Source organism: Acomys russatus, chromosome 21 (assembly GCF_903995435.1).
Source record: "Acomys russatus chromosome 21, mAcoRus1.1, whole genome shotgun sequence".
NCBI classification, from domain to species: domain Eukaryota; kingdom Metazoa; phylum Chordata; class Mammalia; order Rodentia; family Muridae; genus Acomys; species Acomys russatus.
Window position 1 is genome coordinate 44,818,856 of NC_067157.1, and position 27,915 is coordinate 44,846,770.

A 27,915-nucleotide genomic window follows, 5' to 3' on the forward strand; every position below is an offset into this window, starting at 1 on the left:
GGAGAGGGAGACATGTGGTATTGCTGAAGCTGAATGACTCGGGACAGAAACTTTCAGGGGTGACTGGACATTGCTATCGTCTCAAACACTTCCCCGGTGCTGGGGCTGGCCTTACTTAGGTGGTGCAAGTTACATTCTAGTTGCAGGCTATAGCGTCACCTAGTGAGGACAAGGACTTGTTTGCCGGTTTAACGGGCTAAGGGACCTAGTGTCCAAGAGGGCAGAGTAGTGACAGCAACGCAGCTCCGCCCAGTTCATAATCTCTCTCTCCCAGAGGCAAGCTAGAAATACCCGGGTGATTGCCTGAGTGCATAGCAAAGGTGCCTGGCGATTTTGTGAATATTTGAGCGGGACCGTTTGTAGGGCAGCACTGGATCCTCACCACGTCTCTTGGCAGCTCTGGTTACACCTGTTGCTCGGGGTATGGCAAAGACTGCAGCCGCGGAGCATAATCCGTCCACCCTGGCTCTGCGACTTTTGGTTCCACTGAGCTGTCTGTGGTCTTTGCTGTCTGCAGGTGAGTTGTTATGGCCTAAATGGTGGGGTGGGGGTGGGAGGGGTGGGGAGGGGGGGGAGACCCACCAGACTCTCAAATTGTGAGGTAGCATCCTCCCCAAGGAAGCTCCTGGACCATCCCTTAAGAGAGAGAGAGAGAGAGAGAGAGAGAGAAAAAAAAAAAATATATATATATATATATATATATATATATTCCTTTGCCCCACCCTCTTCCATGCTCTGGAAAGGGGCTAGGAAGTTACTCCTGGAGGACAAATAATCTGAGCAAGATGCCGGAGGGGAATCGATGGTGACACTGTGATCCACAGGAAGCCTGTCAAGTCCACACAGTGCACAGTGCCAGATCCGCAAGGAGGGTGACGCAGACAGCTGGTTTGGACTGACACGCCTATTCTTGGAAGATTGCGCTCACCCCTGAATCCTCACAAACCCTCAGCCATTCCAGGACCTCTTTGCTCTTGAAGTAGCTTTCCCACCTTCCATGGGACTTCTCCAGCAGATCACAATAGGTGGTTCCAGGGACAAGGCATTCATGACCACCCATTTTCTCATTTTCCCCCTTCTGTTCTCATTTTGTTTTATGGCAGGATTTCACACCATTTCCCACACTATGGAATTTGCAACAGTCTCTTCTGTCTGTGGGTCTACAGAGTGTGTGACCCTGGCTCAGCTTCAATTCCCATGTGATTCCTCATCCACCAACCCGCCTCCCCTGCCTAGCCAGCCTTCTCTACTGTTCCACTCACAGACTGCCTTTTATCCCTTGTTCCAAGAGGTGGCAATCTGCTCAAATGCCCAAAGACACCTCAGTTAGTCAGGGGCTGGAACACCTTGTCCTCTCTGGAGACCCTGGCAATGGACCTGGGTGAGGACCTATGGAAGCTTCTGCCCCTGCTCCAAGGCCCAGACAATGGTGTTCATTAGGCAGGTGTGGGTTTTGTTGTTGTTTTGTAAATTGTAGTAGACACTATTTTTTTTCAGTTTGGTAAGCGTCTCTCTCTCTCTCTCCCTCCCTCCCTCCTCCCCTCTCCTCTCCCTCTTCGCTCTTCCAGAAAAACTTCTTTGGTGACATAGGCAGAGACCATCTCTGAGTCCCTTGCTCCCCTCACCTAACCACACTGCCATGTTTCCTTCACAGAGGCTGCTTCTCTTTGCTACAACTTCAGTGTTGGCAAGTCAGGGTCTGGACCATGGAGGTACGAAGTCCAAGGTCAACTGAATGAGGAGACTTTTCTTCGCTACAGCAATAACAAGTGTCTTGTCTTTAGTGCTCTGGGAAACAGACTAAATGCAACAAAGATCTGTGAACACCAGGTGGACACTCTGAGTGATCTAGTTTACTCATTCAAAGAGCAAGCGTTACACATCAATCAGGTGAATAACACAATCAGAGGTAAGTTTCAAACGGCCCCATAGGGTTGGGGATGCAGTTAAATGATTTGTGACAGGTTAGGGACATTCATTGCTTTTATGGAGGAAAAAAATGTGTCACTTATAGTTCCACCTAAGTGGTTGAACAGCAAGGACAAAAGGTAAACCAAGGTCAGAAGATGGGAAGAGATGGGGAGTAGGCAGACAGGATGCATCAAGGCCAGAGACTAATCTCTTTCCAATGGGCACAGAGCCCCTCACTTTGCAGCCCACGATGTGTTGCCAGTATGAAGGAGATGGAAATGGAATTTTCAATGGATACTGGGAACTTAGCCTTAATGGAAGCAAAATGTTCCATGCTGACGCAAACACTGGAAAGTGGATTGAAGTGGATTCTAGATTCAGCTGGATAAAAGATACCTGGGTGAAAAACAGGGATCTAACAGCCTCCTTAAACAGGATTGTACAGGGTGACTGCAGAACCTGGCTTGATGAGTTCAAGTTGCACTGGGAAGAAAAGCTTGAGCCTATAGGTAACTGGGAAGAAGAAAGATGATGATGATGATGATGATGTGAGTGTGTGTGTGTGTGTGTGTGTGTGTGTGTGTGTGTTGATCTAGTCACCATGAGTCTTGGGATAATGGCCATTTTATCCATCATTCATCTCCTTTCTCCCCCTATTCTATCTAATTAACTGTTTACACTGACACTGGTCACTCTCTGTGATTCCCTCTGGCTGCCACAGTCTGGGCATCCTTCTATTTCCTGGCTTTCCCTCATTCTAGAGTCACTGTCCCTTTTCATCTCACCTGAGCGCGTTCATATTGCCACAACCCTCCCATGTCAGCTCTTCTTCTGCCAGCAGGAAAGATGAGGTCCCAACATTACGCTGCTTCCCCTACCATAGCTACAGGACTCTTTTGAGGACCAGGACATCCCCTCTCCCTTCCTCCTCAGGACCCTTGAAAATAGATGTTCATAGCAAAGTGGGTGGAAATCTGTGTGTTCCTGAGTTCCCCGAGCATCCAGAGGCTAAGGTGAGACTTCCTCAGATTTGTGGTCTGGTCAAAGACACAACTTGTGTTTTCATTTTAGCCTTGCCAACCACTATTGCAGAAGTAGACCAGCTTCTGTCCATGGCATTTTTGTTCAACCCCTCTGATCTGCTGATCCTCCCCTGTTTCCTCCTGCATGTTTTCTGAGGAGAAACCTTGGCAATGACAGGTACTGAGGGCATTGTTGGGAGTGGGGTCAGGGACAGATGGGTGAAGAATGAGGCATAAGAGTGAATTCCAGGAGACCTGCTCTTGTCCCTCAGCTGCAGCATCTTATTGACAAAGGAGGTGAGAGAGATTCCGAGTTCATGTCACGTGCTGGCAATGGCTTGTGCATGCTCAGCCTTGACTGACAGGAGAGAAATCTTGGCACAGATGAGTGAGTTGGACAAAGGAGCACAACGGGTGCCTGGTCAGTGCAGATTCCTAATCAGGAGCTTCCCGTGCTGCAGATGTGGCGACAGCAGGGACACAAGGGAAGACCATGGTAGTTCCTCTTAGTATGTAGAAGGGAAAGGATTCCATCCCACAGACAAAGATAAGGAAGGTAAAAATGAGATGGCCCAGCGACAAGATCACTTGCTGCTACTGCATAAGCCTGGGGTTTGTTCCCAGCATACACATGCCAACTAACAACCACTGACAGCTCCAGGCACTCACACAGCGCACTATAGACATGCAGGTGAGCACTCACACAGGTAAACCAGAAACAAAGGAAGCAGCAACAGCAGCTGGAGCAGTGTTCCCACTGGAGTTCCCAGTGGCACAGAGCTGCTGCTGGAGTCCACTGCTCCCATCTGGACTGCACAGAGGGACAAGGTGAGGCAGGGACAGCCACAGCCACAGCTGTGTGTGCCACTCTCAGACAATGAGCAATTTAGAATGAAGGGGAAAGAGGTGTCTGGAATCCCACTCGGGACCTGGACAAGGAGGATCCAGGCCCTCTCTGGACAGGGCTCCTCCTAGCTCCTTTGGCTCCTCCCATCAGGCCCTGAGTCAGGGAGCACAGCTAGTCATCACTGCTTTCTCCTGAACTCCATGCTCTGCAGCAGGGTGTGGGGCTGACTCTTGAACAGGGGAAGGAGGGAGGAAGACAGTGGATGCTGCAGGATGTGGGGCGCAGGAGTGATGGGAGGAGGGGAAATGAGTGACCTTCGTGGAGGGTGGCTGGGGTGCTGAAGACTGGTACAGGTCACCCAGGAGAACTGGCCCAGTCTGTCCTCGAACCCTACAAAAGATGTGTTCCCTTGCTGTAGGTTAAAGATGTTCCAGAGATGGTCGTGAGAATTCATCTGGTGCAGCCACTCTGCCTGTTGGCCCAGGATTTGATGGTCTTTCACTTTGCGCTAGTCACTTTGGTCCCTTCTTACCACATCGTGCCTTCTGTCTTGGTGCTCCCTGGGGGGAATTTGCCCGTGACATGGAACTACTTGAAGTAGTTTGTAGCTGTACCAAGCACAGGAAACAGGATAAGCGGATCTCCTTAGTGGGAGTGTGAAGTTCTCACTCCTGTGTATACAACTTATCAGTATCTATGTCAGTGTGAGCCAGAGTAGGAAGATCCAACCTACTTAAGAGTATTTGCCTGAAAGTTAAGTTCTGTTTAAAAAATTTTGTTTATAATGGATATTTATTATATCCACTCCTTTACTAGGGAGCCTTTCTAGAACAAAAGAAGAAACATATCTACTATTTTACATGACTATATTGAAGGAGACTGGTTAAATAAGCCTAAATGACTCCATGACAGGCTTCCTTTTCTTGTTAGCTCAGAATAGGCCTAAATCTTCATTTCTCAGAAAAGAGCTCGGTGGCTGCTGGGAACACTGCATAGAATAGGCAGCCAACCACAGACGGCAGGACAGAAGAAGCTAAGATTGCTTAAGGTTGGTTTACTGCTGGTCTAGTTGTTCTAGGATGATTGACTGCTGGTTTAGAAATCTCTTGTCTTATGATTAACTCATGACAACTGACTAAGGTGGGCTGTGCTTTTTCAGTGTGCCCATGCTTTTGCAGTGTAAATGCACCAATCCTGTTAAGTATTACCTACTCCCGCCCTAGATTTCCCCTGAATGTCTTTAAAAGGAGGCTTCAAGGTTATCTCAGGGTCGCCATTGTGTCTAAGTGGTGATCTCAGCATGCTGGATTTCTGCAGAATAAACACTCTTTTTTGCTTGCTTACTATTTGAGTTTGGGGTGTTTTCTTCAGTGAGTTACAGACTCTAACACTATATGATAGAAACTATTTTATAACATAAATGATATTTTATAATATTATTACTATTATGTATTAGTTTATGTGATATATTCTAGGTAGTTCAGCAACAGCCACATGCACATGGAGAGGCAGAGAACTCAGAAGCCACTTTCTATAAGTATAAAAAGTGTAGTTTGGCTCCTCCCTGCTTCATACTCCCTTCACAGAGCACCTGGAATTGGCTGTGGCACCCCCAACTATAGGAGCCAGACATACGAAGCAAGGGGAAATGATCTGCAGGAGGTCCAAGATGGTGGTGCTGACCACATACGGTGTCTGAGCAGCAGGACGGAGCCTAGAGACCGGGCTGGGAGCTACCAACCACAAGACCTAGAGAATCCTAAGGTTCATACTGTGCAGAGTACAGGTGGGTGTATCCTCTGATCGTCCAACTGGTCCACGGAGGACGGGTGCCCAGTGCCCAGAGACTGGCTGTATACCTGACTGCGAGCTGCAGCTGTGCTCTATATAGAAGCCTCTGTATCTGGGACTGAACTGTGGGCAGTGAAATGCCAGCATCTGTATCTGCTGGCCCATGGGAGAACCCAGGAGAATGGGTAGATCTGACCCCAGAACACTGCCCTGCTCCAGTCCACAGAAAGCCCCATGATCCTATGGCCACACTGAGTCTCCAAAAGCCATCACAAGCCTATCGGGCAGTACCTGAATTTTCTCTGGCTGAGCTGTGGGTTACAGACTACCAATCTCAGTGGGGAGCCTAGAGTGTGGATCTGGGATAGATCTGACTTTAGATCACTGTGCCAGTCCACAGAGGGACCCAGAACCCATGGGGGTGAGGGTGAGCATGGCAGGCAGCTACAGACATGTTCTCAGCTATGGTACAGTTCCCACACTCTCTGTCAGACTGAACCTAGGTCCAGTGGCTGGGGCCAGAGCAAGAACAGGTGGGTGGAAGTGTAAGCCAGTGGGCATCTCCCACACTCTCTGGTGGACTGATCTGAGGTCCCAGGGCCCCAGTGGCTGAGTACAGGGTCTCCAAAGTCCAGCCAAAGGCAGATAGTATCTTGGACTGAACCTTGGGCTGCAGAACACCAGCACCAGCCTCTGCTGTCCCAGATGGGAGCCTAGGATGTGGAGCAAAGTCCCCCAGAGCTGAAACCAAGTCACCTACCTGATCCAGGGAAGGCTTTTCTGATCCCCACAAGTGAGGGATCTAGAACTATAGATATTCACCAACGAACTACTCTCAATGACCTGTGAAGGACACCAGAAACTCCCTCCCAACATCAGAAACAGTAAGATGCTAAAAGGCCAGTGTAAAAACACAAACAACAAAAGCCAAAACAATATGGCATGTCCAGTACCCAGCTCTCTCAAAGAATTCAACTCTGGAAACTCAAACACAACTGAAGCACAAGAAAATGACCTCAGGTCCTTAATAATGAAGATGATAATGGAGGAAATGAATAAAATCTGTAAACAAATACAGGAAGATGCAGCCAAACATATTGAGGACCTTAGAGAGGCCATGACAGAAACCTATAGAGAGGACATGAAGAAATCGCTGGAAGAAATTCAAGAAAATGCAAACAATCAGATGAAGGAAATCAATAAAATGGTTCAAGATCTGAAGGATGAAAATGGAAACAATGATAAAAGCACAGACAGAAGAAAGACAGGAACAAGAGACTTAGAGAAGAAAACAGGAAATACAGAGGTAAGCTTCACTAACAGAATTCAAGAGATAGAGGAAAGAATCTCAGGTGTAGAAAATACAATAGAAGAATTTAATGCAACCATCAAAGAAAATGTTAAGTCTGAGAAGTTCCTGACATGAAACATCCAAGAAATCAAAGACACCATGAAAAGACAAAACCTAGGGATAATAGGAATTGAGAAAAAAGAAGATGCCCAATTCCAAGGCCCAGAAAATATCTTCAATAAAATCATAGAAGAAAATTTCCCCAACTTAAAGAAAGAGATGCATATAAACATACAGGAGGCCTACAGAACACCAAATAGAGTAGACTAGAAAAGAAAATCCTCCTTCAACATAATAATCAAAACACAAAATATACAGAGCAAAGAAAAAATATTAAAGGTGGCAAGGAGAAAAGGCCAAGTAACATATAATGGAAAACCTATCAGAATTATGCCCAACTTCTCAGCAGAGACCATAAAAGCCAGAGGGCTTGTGTAGAGGTCTTATAAACCCTAAGAGACCACAAATGCCAGTCCAGACTACTATATCCAACAAAAATTTCAATAACCATTGATGGAGAAAACAAGATATTCCATGACAAAAACAAATTCAAACAGTACCTATCCACAAATCTGGCCCTACAGAAGTTACTAGAAGGAAAACTCCAATCCAAAGTGACAAACTACAACCAAGATAACACAGGAAATAGATAACTTCACTGTAGCAAAACACAACAACACAAACACTCCACCACCAACAACATTAAAATCAAGAGATTTAACAGTCACTGGCCATTAATATCTCTCAATATCCATGGTCTCAATTCTCTAATAAAAAGACACAGACTAACAGAATGGACCCATAAACAAGACTCAGCATTCTTCTACATTCAAGAAACATATCTCAACCACAAAGATAGACATTACCTCAGAGTAAAAGGCTGGAAAAAGGTATTCCAATCAAACGGACACAAGAAGCAATCTGGTGTAGCCATTCTAATATCTAATAAAATAGACTTTCAACCAAAATTAATCAAAGGAGATGAGGAAGGACACTTCATACTCATCAAATGAAAATTCAACCAAGATAACATCACAATTCTGAACATATACACCCCCAATACAAGGGCACCCACATTTGTAAAATAATTTTTTTTTAGTGTTTTGAGACAGGGTTTCTCTGTGTAGCCTTGACTATCCTGGAGCTGCTTTGTGCTGGCCTCAAACTCACAGTGATCTGCCTCCCTCTGCCTCCCAAGTGCTGGGATTAAAGGCGTATGCTACTACTACCTGGATTGTAAAAGAAATATTAACAAAGCTTAAACTACACATCAACACCCACACATTAATAGTGTAAAACTTCAACACCCCACTTTCACCAAAGGATAGGCCAATGAAACAGAAACTAAACCAAGAAATAATGATGCTAACTGATGTCATGAATCAAATGGATCTAATAGATATCTACAGAACTTTTCACCCAAACACAAAAGATTATACCTTCTTCTGAGCACCTCATGGAACCTTCTCCAAAATTAACCATACAGTAGGTCACAAAGATACAAGAAGAATGAAATAATACCTTGTATCCTATTAGATCACCATGGACTAAAGCTGGACTTAAATAACAACAGAGATAACAAAAAGCCCACACACACACATGGAAACTGAACAACACTCTATTCAATGACAACTAGGTCAGGGAAGAAACAAAGAAAGAAATTAAAGGAATTCCTAAAATTCAATGAAAGTGAAGGTACAACATACCCAAATATATGGGACACATTGAAAGCAGTGCTAAAAGAAAATTCATAGCACTAAGGGCCTTCATAAAGAGATTGGAAACATCTCATATAGGCAACTTAATGACACACCTGGAAGCCCTAGAAAAGAAGAAACAGAAACATCCAAGAGGAGTAGACATCTGGAAATAATCAAAATCAGGGCTGAAATCAATAAATTAGGAACAAAGAGAACAGTTCAAAGAATCAACAAAACCAGGAGCTGGTTCTTTGAGAAAAAAATCAATGAGATAGACAAACCATTAGCCAAACTAACTGAAAGGTAGAGAGACACTATCCAAATCAACAAAATCAGAAATGAAAAGGGAGACATGACAACAGACACTAAAGAAATGCAAAGAATCATTAGGTCCTACTTCAAAGGCTTATATGCCACAAAATTTGAAAATCTAACGGAAATGGACAGTTTTCTTGATCTATTCCACTTGCCAAAGTTGAATCAAGATCAGATAAACAAATTAAATAGTCCTGTTTCTTCCACAGAAATAGAAGCAGTCATTAAAAGTTTCCCAACAACAGCAAACAAAAGCTCATGGCCAGATGGTTTCAGCACAGAATTCTACCAAACCTTCAAAGAAGAGTTAATACCAATACTCTTCAAGCTACTTCACAAAATAGAATATGGATGGAATATTACCAAACTCATTCTATGAGGCCACAGTCACATTGATACCTAAATCTCACAAAGACCCAACAAAGAAAGAGAATTTCAGACCAATTTCTCTTATGAACATTGATGCAAAAATACTCAATAAAATACTCACAAAATGAATCCAAGAACACATCAAAGATATCATTCACCATGACCAAGTAGGCTTCATTCCAGGCATGCAGGGATGGTTCAATATATGGAAATCCATCAATGTAATCCACCATATAAACAAACTGAAGGAAAAAAGCCCCACATGATCATCTCCTTAGATGACAAAAAAGCATTTGACAAAATCCAATATACATTCATATTTAAAATTGTGGAGAGATCAGGGATACAAGGGACATACCTAAACATAATAAAGCTATACACAGCAAGCCAATAGCCAACATCAAATTAAATGGAGAGAAACTTAAGGAAATTCCTATAAAATCAGGGACCAGACAAGGCTGACCACTTTCTCCATATCTCTTCAATATCGTTCTTGAAGTCCTAGCTACAGCAATAAAACAACAAAAGGAGATCAAGAGGGTCCAAATGGGAAAGGAGAAAGTCAGTTTATCCCTATTTGCAGATAATATGATAGTGTATGTAAGTGACCCTCAAAATTCTACCAGAGAACTCCTACAGCTGATAAACACCTTCAGTGAAGTGGCTGGATACAAAATCAACTAAAAAAAAGTCAGTAGGTCTCCTGTATACAAATGACAATTGTGCTGAGAAAGAAATTGGGGAAACTGTACCCTACATGATAGTCACAAGTAATATAAAATATCTAAGATGTAACTTTGAGCAAGGAAGTGAAAGACTTGTATGAAAAAAACTTCAAGTCTCTGAAGAAGGAAATTGGAGATGACATCAGAAGACGGAAAGATTTCCCTTGTTCATGGATCAGGAGAGTTATTACAGGAAAAATGTCCATCTTACCAAAAGTAATTTACAGATTCAATGTAATCCCTATCAAAATACCTACACAATTTTTAGAGACCTTGAAAGATCAATTCTCAACTGTTGCAGTTAAATTACCAGTATGGCCTAATAATTTTTATTATTGGTCTATAATTATTATTATGACAGTATTTTCTAACCAGCTAGCAATCAATCAAGACATAGACACTTGCTATATTTTAAAATAGCTTTAGTTAACTGGGGGATGTGCAGATATTAATCCTCTAAACTATTTCCCGTAGTGGGGCAGATATCCTATACCATGCCATCTGCTTCTAAAATTTTCTATCAAGCTACCTCCCATCCATAATCCCAAATACTTGCTAATTCCATCATCTGGGCCAAGTCTCCATCCATGCCAGCCATGTGATTCTCCTCCACTGAACCCATGATGGAGCAGTCTCCTTCTCCTCTACACAGTTTTCTCTTCCTCTCTGGTCTCTCTTCTTCCCAAGACTCCCTCCATCTCCCCCAGCCCTGGAAACTTAGCCCTGCCTATCCCATTTGCCCTGCCCTGGTGTGTTGGCCTTTTATTGGCCAAATGGGTTAGACTCTTAGGCAAGGTACAGGTAGGGCATAGAGACAGCAAGCAGTAATTAGCATAAAAATACATCAGACCAACCTCTAACACTCAACTTCATATGGAGAAACAGAAAACCCAGAATAGCTAAAACAATACTGTACAATAAAAGATCCTCCTGAGTAATCTCCATCCCTTATCTTAAGCTATACTATAGAGCAACGGTAATTAAAACAGGATGATACTAGCATAGAAATAGGCTAGTTGATCAATGGAATCCAATTGAGGACCCAGAAATAAATCCATACACCTATTGATTTTTGACAAGGAAGCCAAATCTATACAATGGAAAAGGGATAGCATCTTCAACAAATGGTGCTGGCCTAACTGGATGTCTACATGTATAAAAATCCAAGTAGATCCATACTTATCACAATGCACAAAACTGAAGTCCAAGTGAATTAAAGACCTCAACATAAAACCAGAAACATTAAATCTGTTAGAAGAAAAAGTGGGGAAGAGCCTGAAATTCCTTGGCACAGGAGATAACTTCCTGAACAGAACACCAACAGCCCAGGCTCTAAGGTCAACAATTAATAAATGGGACCTCATGAGGCTGAGAAGCTTCTGTAAGGCAGAAAACACTGTCAACAGAATAAAGTGACAGTCTACAGACTGGGAAAAGATCTTCACCAACCCTACATCAGACAAAGAGCTAATATCCAAAATATATAAAGAACTCAAGAAATTAAACACCACCAACATAAATAACCCAATTAAGAAATTGGGTTCAGAGATAAAGAGAGAATTCTCAACAGAGGAATATCCAATGGCTGAGAAACACTTAAAGAAACGCTCAACGTCCTTAGTCATCAGAGAAATGCAAATCAAAATGACTCTGAGATTCCATTTTACACCCATAAGAATGGTTAAGATAAAAAACTCAGGTGACAGCACATGCTGGTGGGGATGTGGAGAAAGGGAAACACTACTCCATTGCTGGTGGGTGTCAAACTTGTACAACCACTTTGGAAATCAATCTGGCGCTTTCTCAGAAAATTGGGAATAGAGCTTCCTTAAGACCCAGCTATTCCACTCCTTGGAATATACCCAGAAGATGCTCCAGTACACAATAAGGACATATGCTCAACCATGTTCATAGCTGCCTTATTCCTAATAGTCAGAACCTGGAAACAGCCTAAATGTCCCTCAGTGGAAGAATGGATAAAGAAACTGATACATTTATACTATGGAATACTACTCAGCTATTAAAAACAAGGAGATCTTGAAATTTGCAGGCAAATGGATGGAACTAGAAATGATAACGCTGAGTGAGTTAACCCAGACCCAGAAAGATACACATGGTATATACTCACTTATAATTGGACACTAACCCAAAAGGGATGTCTTCTGAGAGTCTTCATTCAGTGGAGGATTGGGACAGATGCTGGGACTTTCTATTGGGACTCCAGGTGAGAGAAGTATGGGAGACCGGGGAAATAGTAGGACCCAGAGGGTCCAGGAACCCTACAAGAAGACCATCAAAGCTTGCAGATCTGGACCCAGGGGGTTATGCTCAAACTACTGTACCAATCAAGGACAGTGCATGCAGTAAACCTAGACCCCATATTCAGATCTAGCCAATGAACAGCTCATTCTCCACAGTTGTGTGGAGAGTGAAGACTGACTCTGACATGAACTCTGATGGCCCCTATTTGACCACTTCCCCTTGGTGCGGATGCCTGGTGGCGCTCAGAGGAAGGGTAAGCAGGCTATCCACATGAGACCTGATAGGCTGTGATCATAAAGTGAGGGAGGAGGTCCCCTTCTGTCACAGGCCTAGGGGAGGGGAGTAGGGTGAAAGAAGGAGGGAAGGGGGAAACAGGACGATACAAGTGAGAGGAATCACAATTGAGATGTAATCTGAATAAATTATTTAAATAAAATTAAAAGATTAAAAAAAGTATAGTTCATGGGGCTGGAGGGATGGCTCAGAGTTTGAGAGTACTGGCTATTCTTTTCTTCTCTTTCTTTCATTTATTAGTATACAGTGCTCTGGCTGTATGTGCACCTGCAGGACAGAAGAGGGCATTATGTTATATTATAGATGGTTGTGAGCCACCATGTGGTTGCTAGGAATTGAACACAGGACCTCTGGAAGAGCAGTCAGTGCTGTTAACCTCAGATCCATCTCTCCAGGTCCTGAGTTCAATTTCCTGTAACCACATGGTGGCTCACAACCATCTATAATGAGATCTGGTGCCCTCTTTTGGTTTGCAGGCAGAATACTTTATACATAATAAATAAATAAGTAAATATTTTAAAAAGAAAAAGAAAAAAGTATAGTTCACTATTGAAAACACCTTTTTTTGAAGCAGGATTTCACTATGTAAACTAGGCTGGCCTGAAACACACAGAAACCCTCCAGCTTCTGCATCATCACCATTAGGCATAAAGGTGTGTGCCACCATGCCTGACTGGTCTTTGGATTTTAAACTCTAATGGTGTGCTAGTAAAATATTAGAGCTTTAAACATGATTATTTCAGCCAAGTTAATTTGAAAAACTTAGTGGCATTAGGAAGATGGACACTACTAAAGTCTGAGGCATCACTACAGGAAACTTGCAACAACTAGTCACAGGAAACGGAAACTGAGGACTAGTTGTTTAGTAGAAGTCACTGATAACTACAACAGGGCCCCAGACCTTAGCACAACTGACTCCATGATGGAAGTGCCATTCAGGCTGTAGAACTCAGCACATCTGCAGGACCACCTGCCAAAATGAAAAGAAAGGCCTAATCCATCAAGGTCCATAGTGCTGGGAAAGTCTCTAGCCTTGCTTTCTGGCTTCTGTAGCTCTGCTTCTGGCTAACTGTTCCTATTAACTGAAGTATGTCAACCCAGAACATTGTTTTTGTGCTTAAAAGCTCTCCCCGAGAAAGGCTCCATGCTACCCTGGATCCTGAGCAGCTAAAGTGATCACCAGCTCATAAAGAGTTTCTATTGGCTTAACCCCATGCAGGAACAGTCTTCTCTGGTGGATAGCCCAGAACCGTAATGCCCACCCTCCTTTTTCCTTACTGGAAGCTGTCTCATCTCTGGCTTGGTGTCTTTAAAATATCATCTTTCCATTCAGATGCTTTCAAACTTTCTTCATGTTGTTGGTAGCAAGAAAAAGAAACTTGTTCTAAATTCTGCCATTTTCTTTTCAGATATCATTTAATAATGGGGGAAACTAAGTTCAAGGTCCCAGGTCCTAGGGGAGCTGGGGACTTCCCAGTAGCTGGACAGCTTCTATTTTAAGGAGAGAGTTGTCTCTTGCTGGCAGGGTTAAACTAACTAGGCCAGGAACCAACTCCTACCCTGATTGATGGAAAAACATATCAATAACTTGGTGCAGGTGTTTATGATTTTTAGGTTTAAATATTCTGCGATATTCTGGCTGGGTGTTGCAGTTCAGTTCCCTAGTCTGTTCTGCAACCCTGATTGATCAGTAGCAGCTTGATTCCAATACATTTTTGTCATCTGCATTGAAATGGAGTTTGAATCATATTAGCTGTAAGTGGTCCCCATAACAATGTGGTTGTTTTACGGATATTCAGATATCTGCAAATGTGTGCATGTCTATAATATGCAATGTTTACCTGGAATTTTCAGAGTATTCTCTTGTATTTATTTTACTTTAGAAGGTTTGTGGGAATGCCTCTCTTTCATTTGTGATTAAATAGTTGTAGCATTCTCATTATTTTCATAAAGACCTGTCAAGGACAGTAAACTTTTTGTTTTTAATTTATTTATTCACTTATTCTGATTACAGGCTCCCTCCTCTCCTACCAGTCCCCCCTCACACATCCCTTCCTCCATTTTCCCTTCTTCTTCTCCTCAGAGAAGGCGGAGGTCCCCCATGGCTACCACCTGCCCTGGCACATTAAGTCACTGCAGAACTAAGCTCATTCTCTCCCACTGAGGCCAGATAAGACAGCCCAGTTAGGGGAACTGGATCCAAAGGGAGGTGTCAGAGTTAGAGAGGGTCCCTGTTCCAGTTGCTGGGAGATCCATGTGAAGAACAAGCTGTGCATGCTCTTTGGTTGGGGGTTCAGTCTCTGTGAGCCCCCATGGGCCCAGGTTAGTTGATTCTTGTGGTGTCCTTGAGCCCTCCAGCTCCTTCAGTCATCCCCCAGCTCTTCCATATGACTCCCTGAGGTCTGTCTAATGTTTGGCTGTGCGTCTCTGCATTTGTTTCCATCAGCTGCTGGGTGAACCTTCTCAGAGGAGTTCTGCTAGGCTCCTGTCTACAAGCATAGCAGAGTAACTTTAATAGTGTCAGGGATTGGTTCTCTTCCAGGGGATGGGTCTAAGGTAGGGCCAGTCTTTGGTTGGCCATTCCCTCAATCTCTGCTCCATCTTTATCCCTTCACATGTTAGAGGAAGGACAAAATTTGGATCAAACGTTTTGTGGATGAGTTGGTGTCCTTACCCCTCCACTGGAAGTCCTGCCTGGCTACAGAAGGTGGTCACTTTAGGCTCCATATCCCCAGATGCCAGGAGTCTCAGCTAGGGTGACCCTCATAGACTTCTAGAACCTCCTCTATCCCAGGTCTCTGGCACATCCCAGAGATGCCCCTACCTCTAATTTCCATTCTCCTACCTGGTCCTCTCTCCTCAGATCTCCCTACTCCTAATTCCCACCCTTGATCCCCTCTCCAATCCCCTCTCCTACCCAGTTCCCTTCCTCCACCTACCTCCAATGCCTATTTTATGTTTTATTCTGAGTGAGATTCAAGCATCCTCCCTGAAGCCCTCCTTGTAACTTAACTTCTTTGGGTCTGTGGATTAGAGCATGGTTATCTTGTACTTTATGGCTCATATTCAATTATAAGTGAGTATATACTATACATGTCTTTTTGGGTTTTGGTCATTTCACTCAGGATAATATTTTATAGTTTGTTGTACAAGTTTTCACTCCCATCAGCAATGGAGAAGTGCTCCTCTTGCTCCTCATGCTCACTAGCATGTGCTGTCACTTGAATTTTGATCTTACATTCTGAATGGTTTAAAAGAACTTTGTTTAAATCGATTTTCTTTATGGTTTCTATTCTGTATTTAATTCTTGCTGAAATTTATTCCATCTTTTCAGCCTTACATTTGGTGAGCATATCATTATTTACTGTTGTTGTTAAATTAACAGTAGAGCCTAAAAATGTTTATTATCAGGCCTATAATTATTATTATGGCAGTATAACCCGCTAACGACCCGCTAACAATCAATCAAGACACAGACAACTGTTATATTTTAAAATAACCTCTGTTAACCTGGGTCAGGGCAGATATTGATACCCTAACCTACGTTCCATAGTGGGGCAGGTATGGGATACGTGCCCTACTCCCACGCTATCTGCATCTAATAGTTTCTCTCAAGCTACCTCTCATCCATAATCCCATATACTTGTTAATGTTCTTTATCTAGCAAATCTCCATCCACGCTGGCCATGTGCTTCTCTTCCGGCTAACTCATGGCAGCCTTCTTTCTCCTCTCTTCTCCTCAGGTCTCTCTTCTTCCCAAGATTCTCTCTGTCTCCAAGCCTAAGAACCTTAGCCATGCCTATCCCATTTGCCCTGCCCAGGTGTGAAGACCTTTTATTAATTAGCATCGAAATACATCAGACCAACAATTTATCCGTTTCCCTTTTGTTCTATTTTGTACATATTGATTCTATCCTGTATTTAATTCTTACTGAAATTTATTCCATCTTTTTAGCCTTACATTTGGTGAGCATATCATTATTTACCCATTTCCCTTTTGTTTTATTTTGTGCATATTGATTAGAAATGTGTTGTTAGCTGGGCATGGTGGCTCATGCCTTTAATCCCAGCGTTCTGGAGGCAGAGGCAGGCAGATCTATGAGTTAGGGGAACCTGGTCTACAGTGGGAGTTCCAGCACAGGCACTGCACATAGACACCTTGTGTTGAAAAAACAAAAAAGAGGAGGAGGAGGAGGAGGAGGAGGAGCAACAGTAGTAGCAGCAGCAGGAGGAGGAGGGAGAGAAGGAAGAGGAAGAAGAGGAGAAGGAGGAGGAAAGGAGCAATAGCAGCAGCAGCAGGAGGAGGAGGAAGAAGAAGGGGGGAGGAGGAGGAGGAGGAAGAGAAGGTGGTATTGTTTATAGTCAAAGTGCAGTGAATGTGTGTCTGCAGAATGCTTACCCACAAACAGGACCTCTACATCACATTGACTGTTCCTGTGGCTCAGGAACCATCTTGAAGAAGAAATGCCTAATTCAGTGTTTACAGTAGTGTTTCCTTCTTTAAAGACTTTTGGAGTTTTTATTATATATTTATGGGTGCTTTGCCTGCACATATATATGTGCACTACGTCATGCAATGTTGGCAGAAGCCAGAGAAGACATCTGATCCCCTAGAACAGTAGTTAAAGACAGTTGTGAGCCATCATATAGGTGTTGAGAATTGGACCCATGTCTCCTGGAAGAGCAGCCAATGATTTTAATCATGGGGCCATCTCTCCAGTCCCTAAAATTATATATATATATATATTTTTTTCAAACAAAAAAAAAAGTTGGAAGTGGTAAGGATAGATCTGGAAGGACTGAGGGAAAAGTATCAACCATGAAGATAATGAAAATACATGCATACAGGCATGATAATTTAGACGAATAAAAATACCGTGTTTAGAAATGTCTGTTTACATGAACTCCAATTTGACCACTTCCTCTTGGTAGGGAGGCCTGGCAGCACTCAAAGAAAGGAGATGCAGACTATCTGAGGCCTGATAGGCTGTGGTCATATGGTGGGGGAGGAGGTCCTCTTTTGTCAGAGGCCTAGGGGAAGGGAATAGGATGAAAGAGGGAGGGGAGGGGAACACAGGAAGATACAAGTGAGGGGATAACAATCAGGATGTAATCTGAAGAAATTATTTAAAAATAAATATGTAAAATGTAAAAAGATAAAAATAAAAAACAAAAGAAAAAGTAAAGAGGAATGTCTGTTTAAATTTGGAGACCTAAGCTAGACATTATGCAGAGAGTAAGAGACTGTGGACCATTGAGCTCTGTATGAGATGTTCCCAACAATTCTGTCCTCTCAGAGCTCAGGGAACCCTGTGGAAGAGGAGGCAGAAGGAATGTAAGAGCCAGAGGGGATGCAGGACACCAAGAGAAAGGGCTGTCTACCTACACTGCCACAGGAACTCACAGGGACTGGAGCAACATGCACAGGTCTGCACCAGGTCCTCCCTGCTGTGGCTTCCAGTTCAGGGTTTTTATGGAATTCCTAATCTGATAGCAAGTTTGTCTCTGACTCTTGTGTCCTCCCTTGGGCCCTTTTCCTTCTGTTGGTCTGTATTGTCTGACTTTGATGTGATAGTTTTTCTTTTCTATTTTTCGAGACAGGGCTTCTCTGTGTAACAGTCCTGGCTGTCCTGGACATGCTTTTGTAGACCAGGCTGGCCTTGAACTCATAGATATCTGCCTGCCTCTGCCTCCTGAGCACCACCATGCCCAATTGATGTAATAGTTTTTTTTTTAATCTTGTTATATGTTTTTAAAAAATGAATGAGTGAATGAATAAATGAATGAAAACATAGCCACTAGGGTGAAGGTTAACAACAAACTATCATTTACACCTGCTGAGAGAGGGAATCAGTTTTCTCCAATGGAGCCACACTGGGCATATCAAGCACTCCAGGGCAAACCACATGTTCAGGAGCAGCTGGCCAGCTATATGAGTGATGCCACAGTGTGTGTGTTTGTGTGTGTGTGTGTGTGTGTGTGTGTGTGTGTGTGTGTGTGTGTGTGTGGTTTTATGTGGTTACAGTTGGGTAATTTTTTTTTGGTTTTGGTTTTGTTTTGGGGGTGATGCTGTATTTTGTTCCCTATCTATGGGGCATTTGTTGTGTTGTGTTTTGTTTTGTTTTGAGAAAGAACTGAAAGTTGGGTGGGTGGGGAAGAGGAGAGGATATGGATAAACTTGGAGGGAGGGTAAGAGTATGATCAAGGGAGGGGAATAATGGGAAAATGGGGGGGGGAGGAATGGGAGGATACAAGGGATGGGATAAACATTGAGATGTAACAAGAATAAATTAATAAAAAAAAATTAAAAAAAAAGAATAATACGTAGAAAAAAAGAGTATGATCAAGATATATTCAACTTTAAAAATTGTTTTAAATAATAAGAAATATAAAAATAATAAAAGCTGATTACAAATCATAGTTATAAACTCAAAGAGTGTCATGTACTACATCTAATACATAATATGGCACAGAATATGCATTGCTGTTCTGAAAGGGAAAAAAGGGAGCCCAGTGAGGAAACGCTGGACCAAAGCAAGATGGAAACCAGCATCTCAAACCCCAAACTCTGCATCCCCATATGTGACATCACAGTGCTCTTCAGCTCCCTAAACCCTGTCAGCTCTGCTGACTGCAGCACACTTCCCTCCCTTTGGTTGGTTCTGTGCCCCACACCCTGTTATCAGCTCTCCTTGGCAGGTTTCCCATGACTCTGGCATCTCCAAAGTCTTGGAGTCTGCAATGTAATCCAGGCTCCACCTTCATAACGTCACACAAGGGCATCTCTGAGCCTCCATGCAGGGATACCCCTGACACATGCCTGACCTCAGCAGCTTTACGTAGCCCAGAAAGGAGACTCCACAAACCCTGTCTTGTATCCTTGACTCTAAAGCCAGAACCACATGGACAAAGCTGTCAAGGTTTTTTGCTTGGTGAGGCTGGGACATGGTTCACTTGTTCAAATACATTCATTAGCTTTCTATTTTTGATAGTTTCCTTCATTTCTTAACTATCTCTTTACTTTATTTTGACAGATTGAAAGCTTAGCTGTTTCAGGTCTTGACCTGAGGTCACGACTACTTTTATTCCACTTAAAAGCAAGATTTCTTTATATGTTTTATTTTATAGTGCACTGAACTTTCAACATTACACTTCCTGGTGCTCCTTTTTCTCCTCAAACTGTTCCTGCTCAGCTTGTTCCTGTTCATTATACCATCTTCATAAGAGTGACCACTAGCAACCACAGGACCCAGTTAATACTAGGATGTCTTGAAATTTCCTAAGCCAAACCCATTAATTCAAAACTCTTCGGTTTAGCCTTAGTCAGATTTTTTTTTGACAGGAGTAAGAAGCAAACCACATTCTACACCAAAATATTATAAGAATAATCTTTAGGCCCCTTAATAATATTCTCCTCTGAAAGCACCAGATCCAGGCTCTCCTAGTCCATACTGCTCTAGACACCAATGTCTTCCACGCTCTTACTAGTATGGCCTTTTTGTTTTTAAGTTACAAATTGAATTTTATTTTATTTTTATTTTTTAATAGTTTATTAGTTTATTCATATTACATCTAAATTCTTAGCCCATTCCTTGTATCCTCCCATTTCTCCCTCCTTCCTGCTTTCCCCCTACTCCCCTCCCCTATGTCTGTGACTGAGGGGGACCTCTTCCCCCTGTATATGATCATAGGGTATAAAGTCTCTTCTTGGTAGCCTGCTATCCACCCTCTGAGTGCCACCAGGCCTCCCCATCAAGGGGATGTGGTAAAAAATGGGGCACCAGAGTTCATGTGAAAGTCAGTCCCCACTCCCCAGTCAATGGTGGAGAATGTCCTGTCCATCAGCTAGATCTGGGTAGGGGTTTGAAATTTGCTGCCTGTATTGTCCTTGGCTGGTGCCACAGTTTGAGCAGGACTCCTAAGTGTCCCTCAGTAGAAGAATAGATAAAGAAACTGTGGTACATTTACACTATGGAATACTACTCAGCTATCAAAAACAAGGAATTCCTGAAATGTGTGGACAAATGGATTGGAATAGAAATGATCATAATGAGTGAGTCCACCCAGAAGCAGAAAGAGTCAAATGGTATATACTCACTTATATCTAGACACTAGTCCAAGGGGCATGTCCCATGAAAGTCTTCACTTACCAGGAAAGTGGGTCAGAGGGGAGGACATCCTATTGGGACTTTAGGTGAGAGAAGCATGGGAGAATGGGGAAATAGAAGGATACAGAGGGTCCTAAAAACCTACAAGAAGAACATTAGGTTGGGTTGATCTGGGCCCAGGGGTCCTGCTCAAACTATGGCACCAGCCAAGGACAATACTAGTATGGCCTTTTAAGGCCAGTTTAAAAATTCCAACAGCTTTCCTAATCCAAAGTCTCAAAGTCCACATTCTGACCACAAGCAGTATGGTCAGGCCTGTCACAGCAATCCCCACTTCCCAGTACCAACATATCTCTCTTGGTCAGTGTCCTATTACTGTGAAGAGACACTGTGACCATAGCAACTCTTAGAAAAGAAAACATTTAATTGGGGCTTGCTTTCCGGTTCAGAGGTTTAGTCCATTTTTCTCATGCTGGGGAGCATGAGGGCACACAGGCAGTTTTGCAGCTGAGAATTCTACAGCCCTATCTAAACGCAGCAAGGAGAGCCTCTGGGCTTAGAATGAGCCTTCTGAACCGCAAAGGTCTCCCTCAATGATCCACTTCCTCCAATAGGGCAATACCTACTCCAAACGGGCAACACTCCTAATTTCATATCCCATCTCCTTTGACATATGTACTTCTCTGAGCCTTTTTACACATGCCCGTCACAACCAGTTTTACAGGGTTTGGATTCTGTGTTCCATGCAGTGTGGACCAGCCTTTGACTAGGTTCCCTCCCACAAGACATTCCTGCTGCACATGGGCATCATCTGCAGAAAGTCCTGGCTGTTTGCTGACCCCTAAAAGACCTGCGTGTCCAAAGCATGAGGAGAAAACTGAGTGGTAAAGCACCTGCTTCACAACCATGAGAACCCGAGTTGATTCTTAGACCTCCTGGCCATAGCGCTGTGTGCTTTTATTGCCACTTCTAGGAAGGCAGAGGCAGGAGAATCCTGCATCACTGGCAAGCCTTTACAGCCTACTCGGTGAGCTCTGAGAATCTTAGAGACCTCGTCTGATCACACTCCTGCGGCACACTTGTAAGAGGTTATAAAAATGTTTTCTTTACTAAAGTCTGGAGGTCTGTGTGTAAATACTTCCTTCTAAGACATTTTTGCTATTATTATTATTTGCTATTATTATTTATGGCACATGTATGGAAGTCAGGAATGCTTTCTTTAAATCACCATCATTAGTCACTGTTCCTCACTTAGCCAAACAGTTTTCATTCATGCAATTTGTCAGTGGATTTTCTTACAGATAACTAATGTGTACTTCATACTTATTGTCCTAAGAGCCAAGTCATCACTTCCCAAGAACAGAAGCGTTGTAAGCTGTTTTAGTTAGCATTTTATTGTATGCAGAGACAACATAACCATGGCAACTCTTATGAAGGAAAGCATTTAATTGGGGCTGAACTAACAGTTGCAGAGGTTTAGTCCGTTGTGAACAAAGAAGGGAGTATGGCAGCATGCTGGAGAAGGAGCTGAGAGTTCTACGTCAGGATCCACAGGCAGAGCAAGAGAGAGAGACTCTGGCCTGTCTTGAGTGCTTAAAGTCTCAACTTTCACCCCCAGTGACACCTTTCCTCCAACAAGGCCACACCTACTCTAACAAGGCCACACCTACTCCAACAAGACCACACCTCCCAATCCTTCTAAGTAGTGCCACCCCCTGATGACTTAGCATTCAAATATGTGAGCCTAGGTGCGCCATTCTTCAAACCAGCACACTAGCCCACCACTGCTGATTCCTCTCCTGTGTTCTGCACCTCCACTCCACACTGCTGGTCAGGTCAGTGGTTGGCTTTCCTACATTGCTAAGGAGTCTTTTACAAAACCAGCATCCACACACAGGATGACAAGAGCTGTGCAGACAATACCTCTCACTCTATTCCAGTCTCGATGCTGCTGGCAAAGCCAAGACAGGTGATAACATAAACCAATTGTGTCTTATACAAACTGGTGTTGTATCAGAGTTTTTACCAGGGTAGATGCAAGTGTGCGCGCGCACACACACACACACACACACACACACCCACCAGAAATGGAAGCTATGACAGACCAGAGTACCAACTATAAAAAGGTACTACTTGGAGATCCACTGAGTTTTCTTTGGGTTTACTGACAGGAAGGGGAGGTGGGTTACTTACAGCAGCTGGGTGGTGTCACAGCAGCTGTACCACTGTAGAGGCCACCTCAACACAGGCTGTGACTCCCAAAACATCGCAGCTGAAACTGCAAAGCTTACAGGCCTCAGGACAGGTTTGGAATCTAGTCAGAGTCTCTTCTTTCTGTAGCCTGGGAGGGTCACCTAAAGCTTCTGGGTTTCACATTCTGAGACCATAGAAGTTCGCTCATTTCCTGAGCCTCAACAGAGAATAACCAGTAAGAGCTAAGCCAACAAAAACAACAAATGTAAGCTCAAGTTTGAGATTTCCAGGCCTAGAACATGCTCCACCTCACCAATTCCATGCCAGTTCCCCTTGGTGGCACAGTCCATGTGCCTCACAACTCTTTCTTTTTGTTATAAAGAGAGGTGTCATTGTAGTCATTGTCATTTATGCTGGGTATAGTTTGGTATTGATTCAGGACCCAAGTGGCAGTGATTTTGTAATGTTTCTCATCTGCCATTTTAAAAATTGGATGAGGCATTGTACAGCCTGACAGCACAGTCAGGCTGATAAGGGGCGGGGGCAGGAAAACATTATTGAACCAACTCAATTGCTTAGTGGGTTGAAATCTCAAGAGCAAGTCTATTCAGAGTTTTGCTTTGTTTGTTTTTTGAGGGTGCTAACAATGATCTCAAACAGCATTTGGTACATTTACACAGACAGAGCATTTTGCCTCCAGTACAAGTCACCCCACGCATAGCAGTCATTTGGTCTAGTGCTCCTGTTTTGGAGCAGGACCCAGCAAGAGAGTTCATCTGTTGTGGTAAGAGTTCAAGGCTGTTAGCTGTGGCACTTATGCCTCATTAAGTTTGTCTCAAAAGTCTCTAGTCGGGTATGTCTGGATGATGGCAGCTGCCATGGCACAGGCAGATCCCAGGGAGATGGTGGGCCCCATTCATTCCAGCCAAGGGCAGCCCTGCCAGTGGAACACTCACAACAGGGGTGTAAAACACTGACAGCAGGGTGTCTGGGTAGGTAGGTGGAGGACATTTATTTATTTATTTACTTATTTAATCAAAAGAGGAAAGGGGGCAATTCACTCATGGTCCTAGGAGAAAGGCAAAGCGTTAAGATCTGATCTGATCAGAAAAGGAGATGTCCTGAAGGTCTAGACGGTTTCTTCGGGCTGGCAATATCACAGAAGTATCTGTGGGCCCAGCAGAACGCAGGGGACAAGGACAAGGGTTAGAGGAACCTTGATCTTGGTCTGGCATCCTTCAGGTGGGCAGCTGTCACTTGGGTTGAAGTAAGGAAAGCAGAAGGAAGGGCTGAGAATCATGTCTCATCGGCTTGAGGTAGCTGGGCGTGGGGGTGGGGTGGGGTGGACAGGGAGATCAGAAGGGGGTGGGGAGATAGGTGGGTGTGAAAGAAGAGTGCCTAGGCGCCCTCCTGGAAAGCAGGAAACAGGAACGCGGAACCGCTAGGGAAGTGACTAGGCGCCTGCCTGGGAAACGTTAAAAGCAGAACGCGGGGCCGCTGGGGAAGTAAGTGCAGGCGAAAAGTGCCCAGCCGCCTGCCTGGGGAGCGCGGAAATCTAAAAAAAAAAAAAAAAAACCCAACCCAAACAACCAACCAACCAACCAAACAAACAAAACAACCCACACAGAGCCCTTTAAGCAAATTCCAGGTGATTTTAGCACTACGGATGGTAGCAGTACAAATGACTTGTCTGAAGTCCATAAAACTCTTTGAAACGAATTTAAGAGATAGTCCTATTTAACGGCAACTGACCTGCCCCTGGAGATGGGATTATACTCCCTGGAACAAATGGCGAAAAAAGAAAGAACAAAAAAAGTTCAATTGTAAGCGGCCCTGGCGCCTTTCCTTTAGCCTGTCGTCTTTGTAGTAGATTTTAGAACCCTCCTTCCCCTTTCTCCTGTCTACTGTAAGAAGTCCCTCAGCCGGCGCCTGTGGTCGTTTTCTGAGATCTCTGAATTGGGGATGGGATGCGACCCAACGCCCGTCCGGGCCTGAATAAAAAGATTCCTCTTGCATTTTACAGCGTTTTTGTGGGGTGTTTTCTGGTTCTTTTTTGAGATCTATCTGGGAGCAACAGGTGGGGGCGGGGGCGGTAGGGGTGGTGGTGTCATGCCTTTAATCCCAGCACTCAGGGAGGCAGATGCTAGGGGACCCCAGCCAAGGCTACACGGAGAAACACTGTCTCGAAAAACAAACAAACAGACAAACAAACAAACAAAAAAAAAAAAAAAGAAAGAAAGAAAAAAAGAATTTTTAAGTGAGACAATTTAAATGTTAGTATTACCATTGTTTGTAATCTGTACATAATTTTGGGTTAAAAGATTAAAACTGTGGCCAGAGGACACACCTCCCCTTCCCCCTTACTTGCAACTGCCAGAGGCATAGCAAAGGTGGGAGTGAACTAGAGAGCGGACTCAGTGAGGGGACAGGGTCCCGTGTGATCCTGACACCATCCTGCTTTGGAACCCTTCTTCCTCTGCGCCCCAGAGCTGCACTGCTTCTGGTTCTGGTTGAGGTGTGGAAAGCCACTGTCTCAGACCGCGTTTACCACACCCTCAGCTGTGTTCCTGTTATGCCTAGATTACCCAGATCCAGAGACAACCCCCCCCCCAAAAAAAAAACAAAAAACAAAAAACAAAAAACAAAACCAAAAAACCACCACCAAGAAATTTATGAAAAGCAAGCCGGGGCCGCCATGGTGGAGATGGCTGATGGCTATGCTGTGGACTGAGCCATCACTCACCTCAAAAACAACTTCATGTTTGGGCAGAAGATGCATGTGTCTCCAAGCAACCAGCCATCATGCCTGGCCAGTCCTACGGGCTAGAAGATGGGTCCTGCAGTTACAAAGACTTCAGCGAGTCCAGGAACAATCGGTTTTCCACCCCAGAGCAGGCGGCTAAGAACCGCATCCAGCACCCCAGCAACGTCCTGCACTTCTTCAACGCTCCTCTGGAGGTGACCGAGGAGAACTTTTTTGAGATCTGTGATGAGCTGGGAGTGAAGCGGCCAACTTCTGTGAAAGTATTTTCAGGCAAAAGCGAGCGCAGCTCCTCCGGACTGCTGGAGTGGGACTCCCCAAGAGCGACCTCCTGGAGACCTTGGGCTTCCTGAACCATTACCAGATGAAAAACCCAAATGGCCCGTACCCGTGCACTCTGAAGCTGTGTTTCTCCACTGCACAGCACGCCTCCTAACCAGATGCTGGGAAGGGAGAGTCCATCCCAGCCGGAAAACGTTTCTTTCCTTTGGTTTCCGCTGGTTTCTTTGGTTTTGTTTCGATTTATCTTTTGCAGTTCTTGTTTCCTTTTAAATGCTAGGTCAGTAGAGGCTTAACCACAGCGGACATGCTCTGGAGGGGGAGGGGAACTGGTGTCTCCCAAGACTAACCTTCACTTTTTAAGATAATTGCATGTGTAATTTTTTCTCCTGTTCATACACTTGTGCTGCCCATGTATCTTAGCACATTTCAATAAAATGGTTTGGAAAATAAAACTAAAAAAACAAAACAAAACAAAACAAAAACAAAAAACAAACAAACAATCAAAAAACCACCACCAAGACCTGATACTGATGCAATATACGCAGGATCTTGTATTACCGGCTCAGAGCTTCGGATCACTGTCCTTCCTGACGCAGCAGGATAGAAGAATGATACCGGAGCTTCAAGGGTAATGGGTTTATAAGGAAAAACTGTAATTAGGGGTTGGGGGTCACAGGGAAGTAAGGAAAAAAACCATAAGCGGAGGTCGTGAGTCTCAGGAATGTAGACCTTCAATTCAAGCAGGTTGGGTCCAGGAGGCTGAATCTCCAGGGAAGTTGTTTTATCTCAGGGAATCATAGGGTGGTAACTGTATTTAAATTGTTCCGGTGGAGTTTCTGGAGAGTGCAGGCAAGCCCATTTTACGGCAGTGGGCGATCAATTCCGAAACGCAGGAAGGAGTGGGGTCACCTGGGGGGACAAACTCTCAGACCACAGCACTAAATGTAGAATATACATTATGTATAGAACATGGCATCAATTTCGTTCCCGCACTCCGGTATTGGGCGCGCCCTGGCTGGGCCAAGGTTGTGTGCCTCGCTGGCTTCTAAGCGGCTGGCCCGCCCCTGACCGGCCGCTAGCGCGCCCCTAGCGGGCCGCTGGCTCGCCGCTGCGCAAGGCAGGGGTGGAGCGGCTATTCTGTGGCAGCCAATCCCTGGCGAAGGGAACGTTCCGGGGAGGTGTGCTTTTGACACAGCAGCGCCCAGGACCAGTGGGTTTACCAAAAAACAGACTCAGACTAGGATACTAGCTCGGCGTGCGTGAGCCTGTAGGTGCAGTTGCTGGTGAGTGAGATGAAGGGACCCGGGGTGTGGGGGCTCTGGACAATATAGTCTTCACTATTCAGTTCTTAGCCCGTCCCTGCACGGAGGTTGAGGGAGACCGTGGTTCCCGAGGGAGACTATGGTTCCGGGGGAGGACCAGAGTCGCGGGGCACAGGGGGATCCTTCCTAGTGGCTTGAATTCACCTCCCAGGCGCCCGGAACTTTTCGCAGTTCTCGGGCTCCTTTGTGGGCCGTACAGAGGACTCCGCGATTCTTTCCACAGCTCCGGAAATCAATCACATCTGTCGGAAGAGCTATGGCAAAGGCTCTGAGGCCGAGACTTTTGGTCTCACTGAGCTTTCTGGGGACCATGCTGCGGGATGGTGAGTTAACTGGGATTTAAGTGCGGGGGTGGGCGGGGGGGGGGCATCCGGAGGGCGCCGCCTACTAGTCCGATAGGTCGCGGTATTTCTCACCGGGAGCTCCCAGGCTTCTCCTCTTCCCTATTACTGGGACTTAAGTCTGGGCGCTCTGGCCCTCACTCTGCTCCTTCCCATCCTCTTCAGTGCATAGACAAAGTTAAGGGGAAAGTTACCGAGGGCGGAGCGGAAAATGGCTACAGGAATGGGGAGGCCAAGGAGCGGAAAGGAGTAGCTAGTGAAGCCCTCAGCTCCACCTGGAAGCCTAAACCCGTTCACCAGCACCTGGTGTGATGGGTGCAG

At 44.5% G+C, this 27,915-nt stretch overlaps 1 protein-coding gene across 1 annotated transcript in view; it reads left to right on the top strand.

Annotated features, from left to right (window-relative positions):
• The first annotated feature begins 293 nt into the window (after positions 1 to 293).
• Positions 294 to 27,915, top strand: part of LOC127205160 (UL16-binding protein 1-like) — a 34,234-nt gene continuing 6,612 nt past the window's right edge. Inside the window, exons 1-4 of the mRNA XM_051164349.1 lie at positions 294 to 517; positions 1,643 to 1,909; positions 2,139 to 2,420; positions 2,983 to 3,111. Of these exons, the coding sequence (XP_051020306.1) occupies positions 424 to 517; positions 1,643 to 1,909; positions 2,139 to 2,420; positions 2,983 to 3,089 (750 nt within the window). The 5' untranslated portion in view covers positions 294 to 423 and the 3' untranslated portion in view covers positions 3,090 to 3,111. The remainder of the gene's footprint in view (positions 518 to 1,642; positions 1,910 to 2,138; positions 2,421 to 2,982; positions 3,112 to 27,915) is intronic.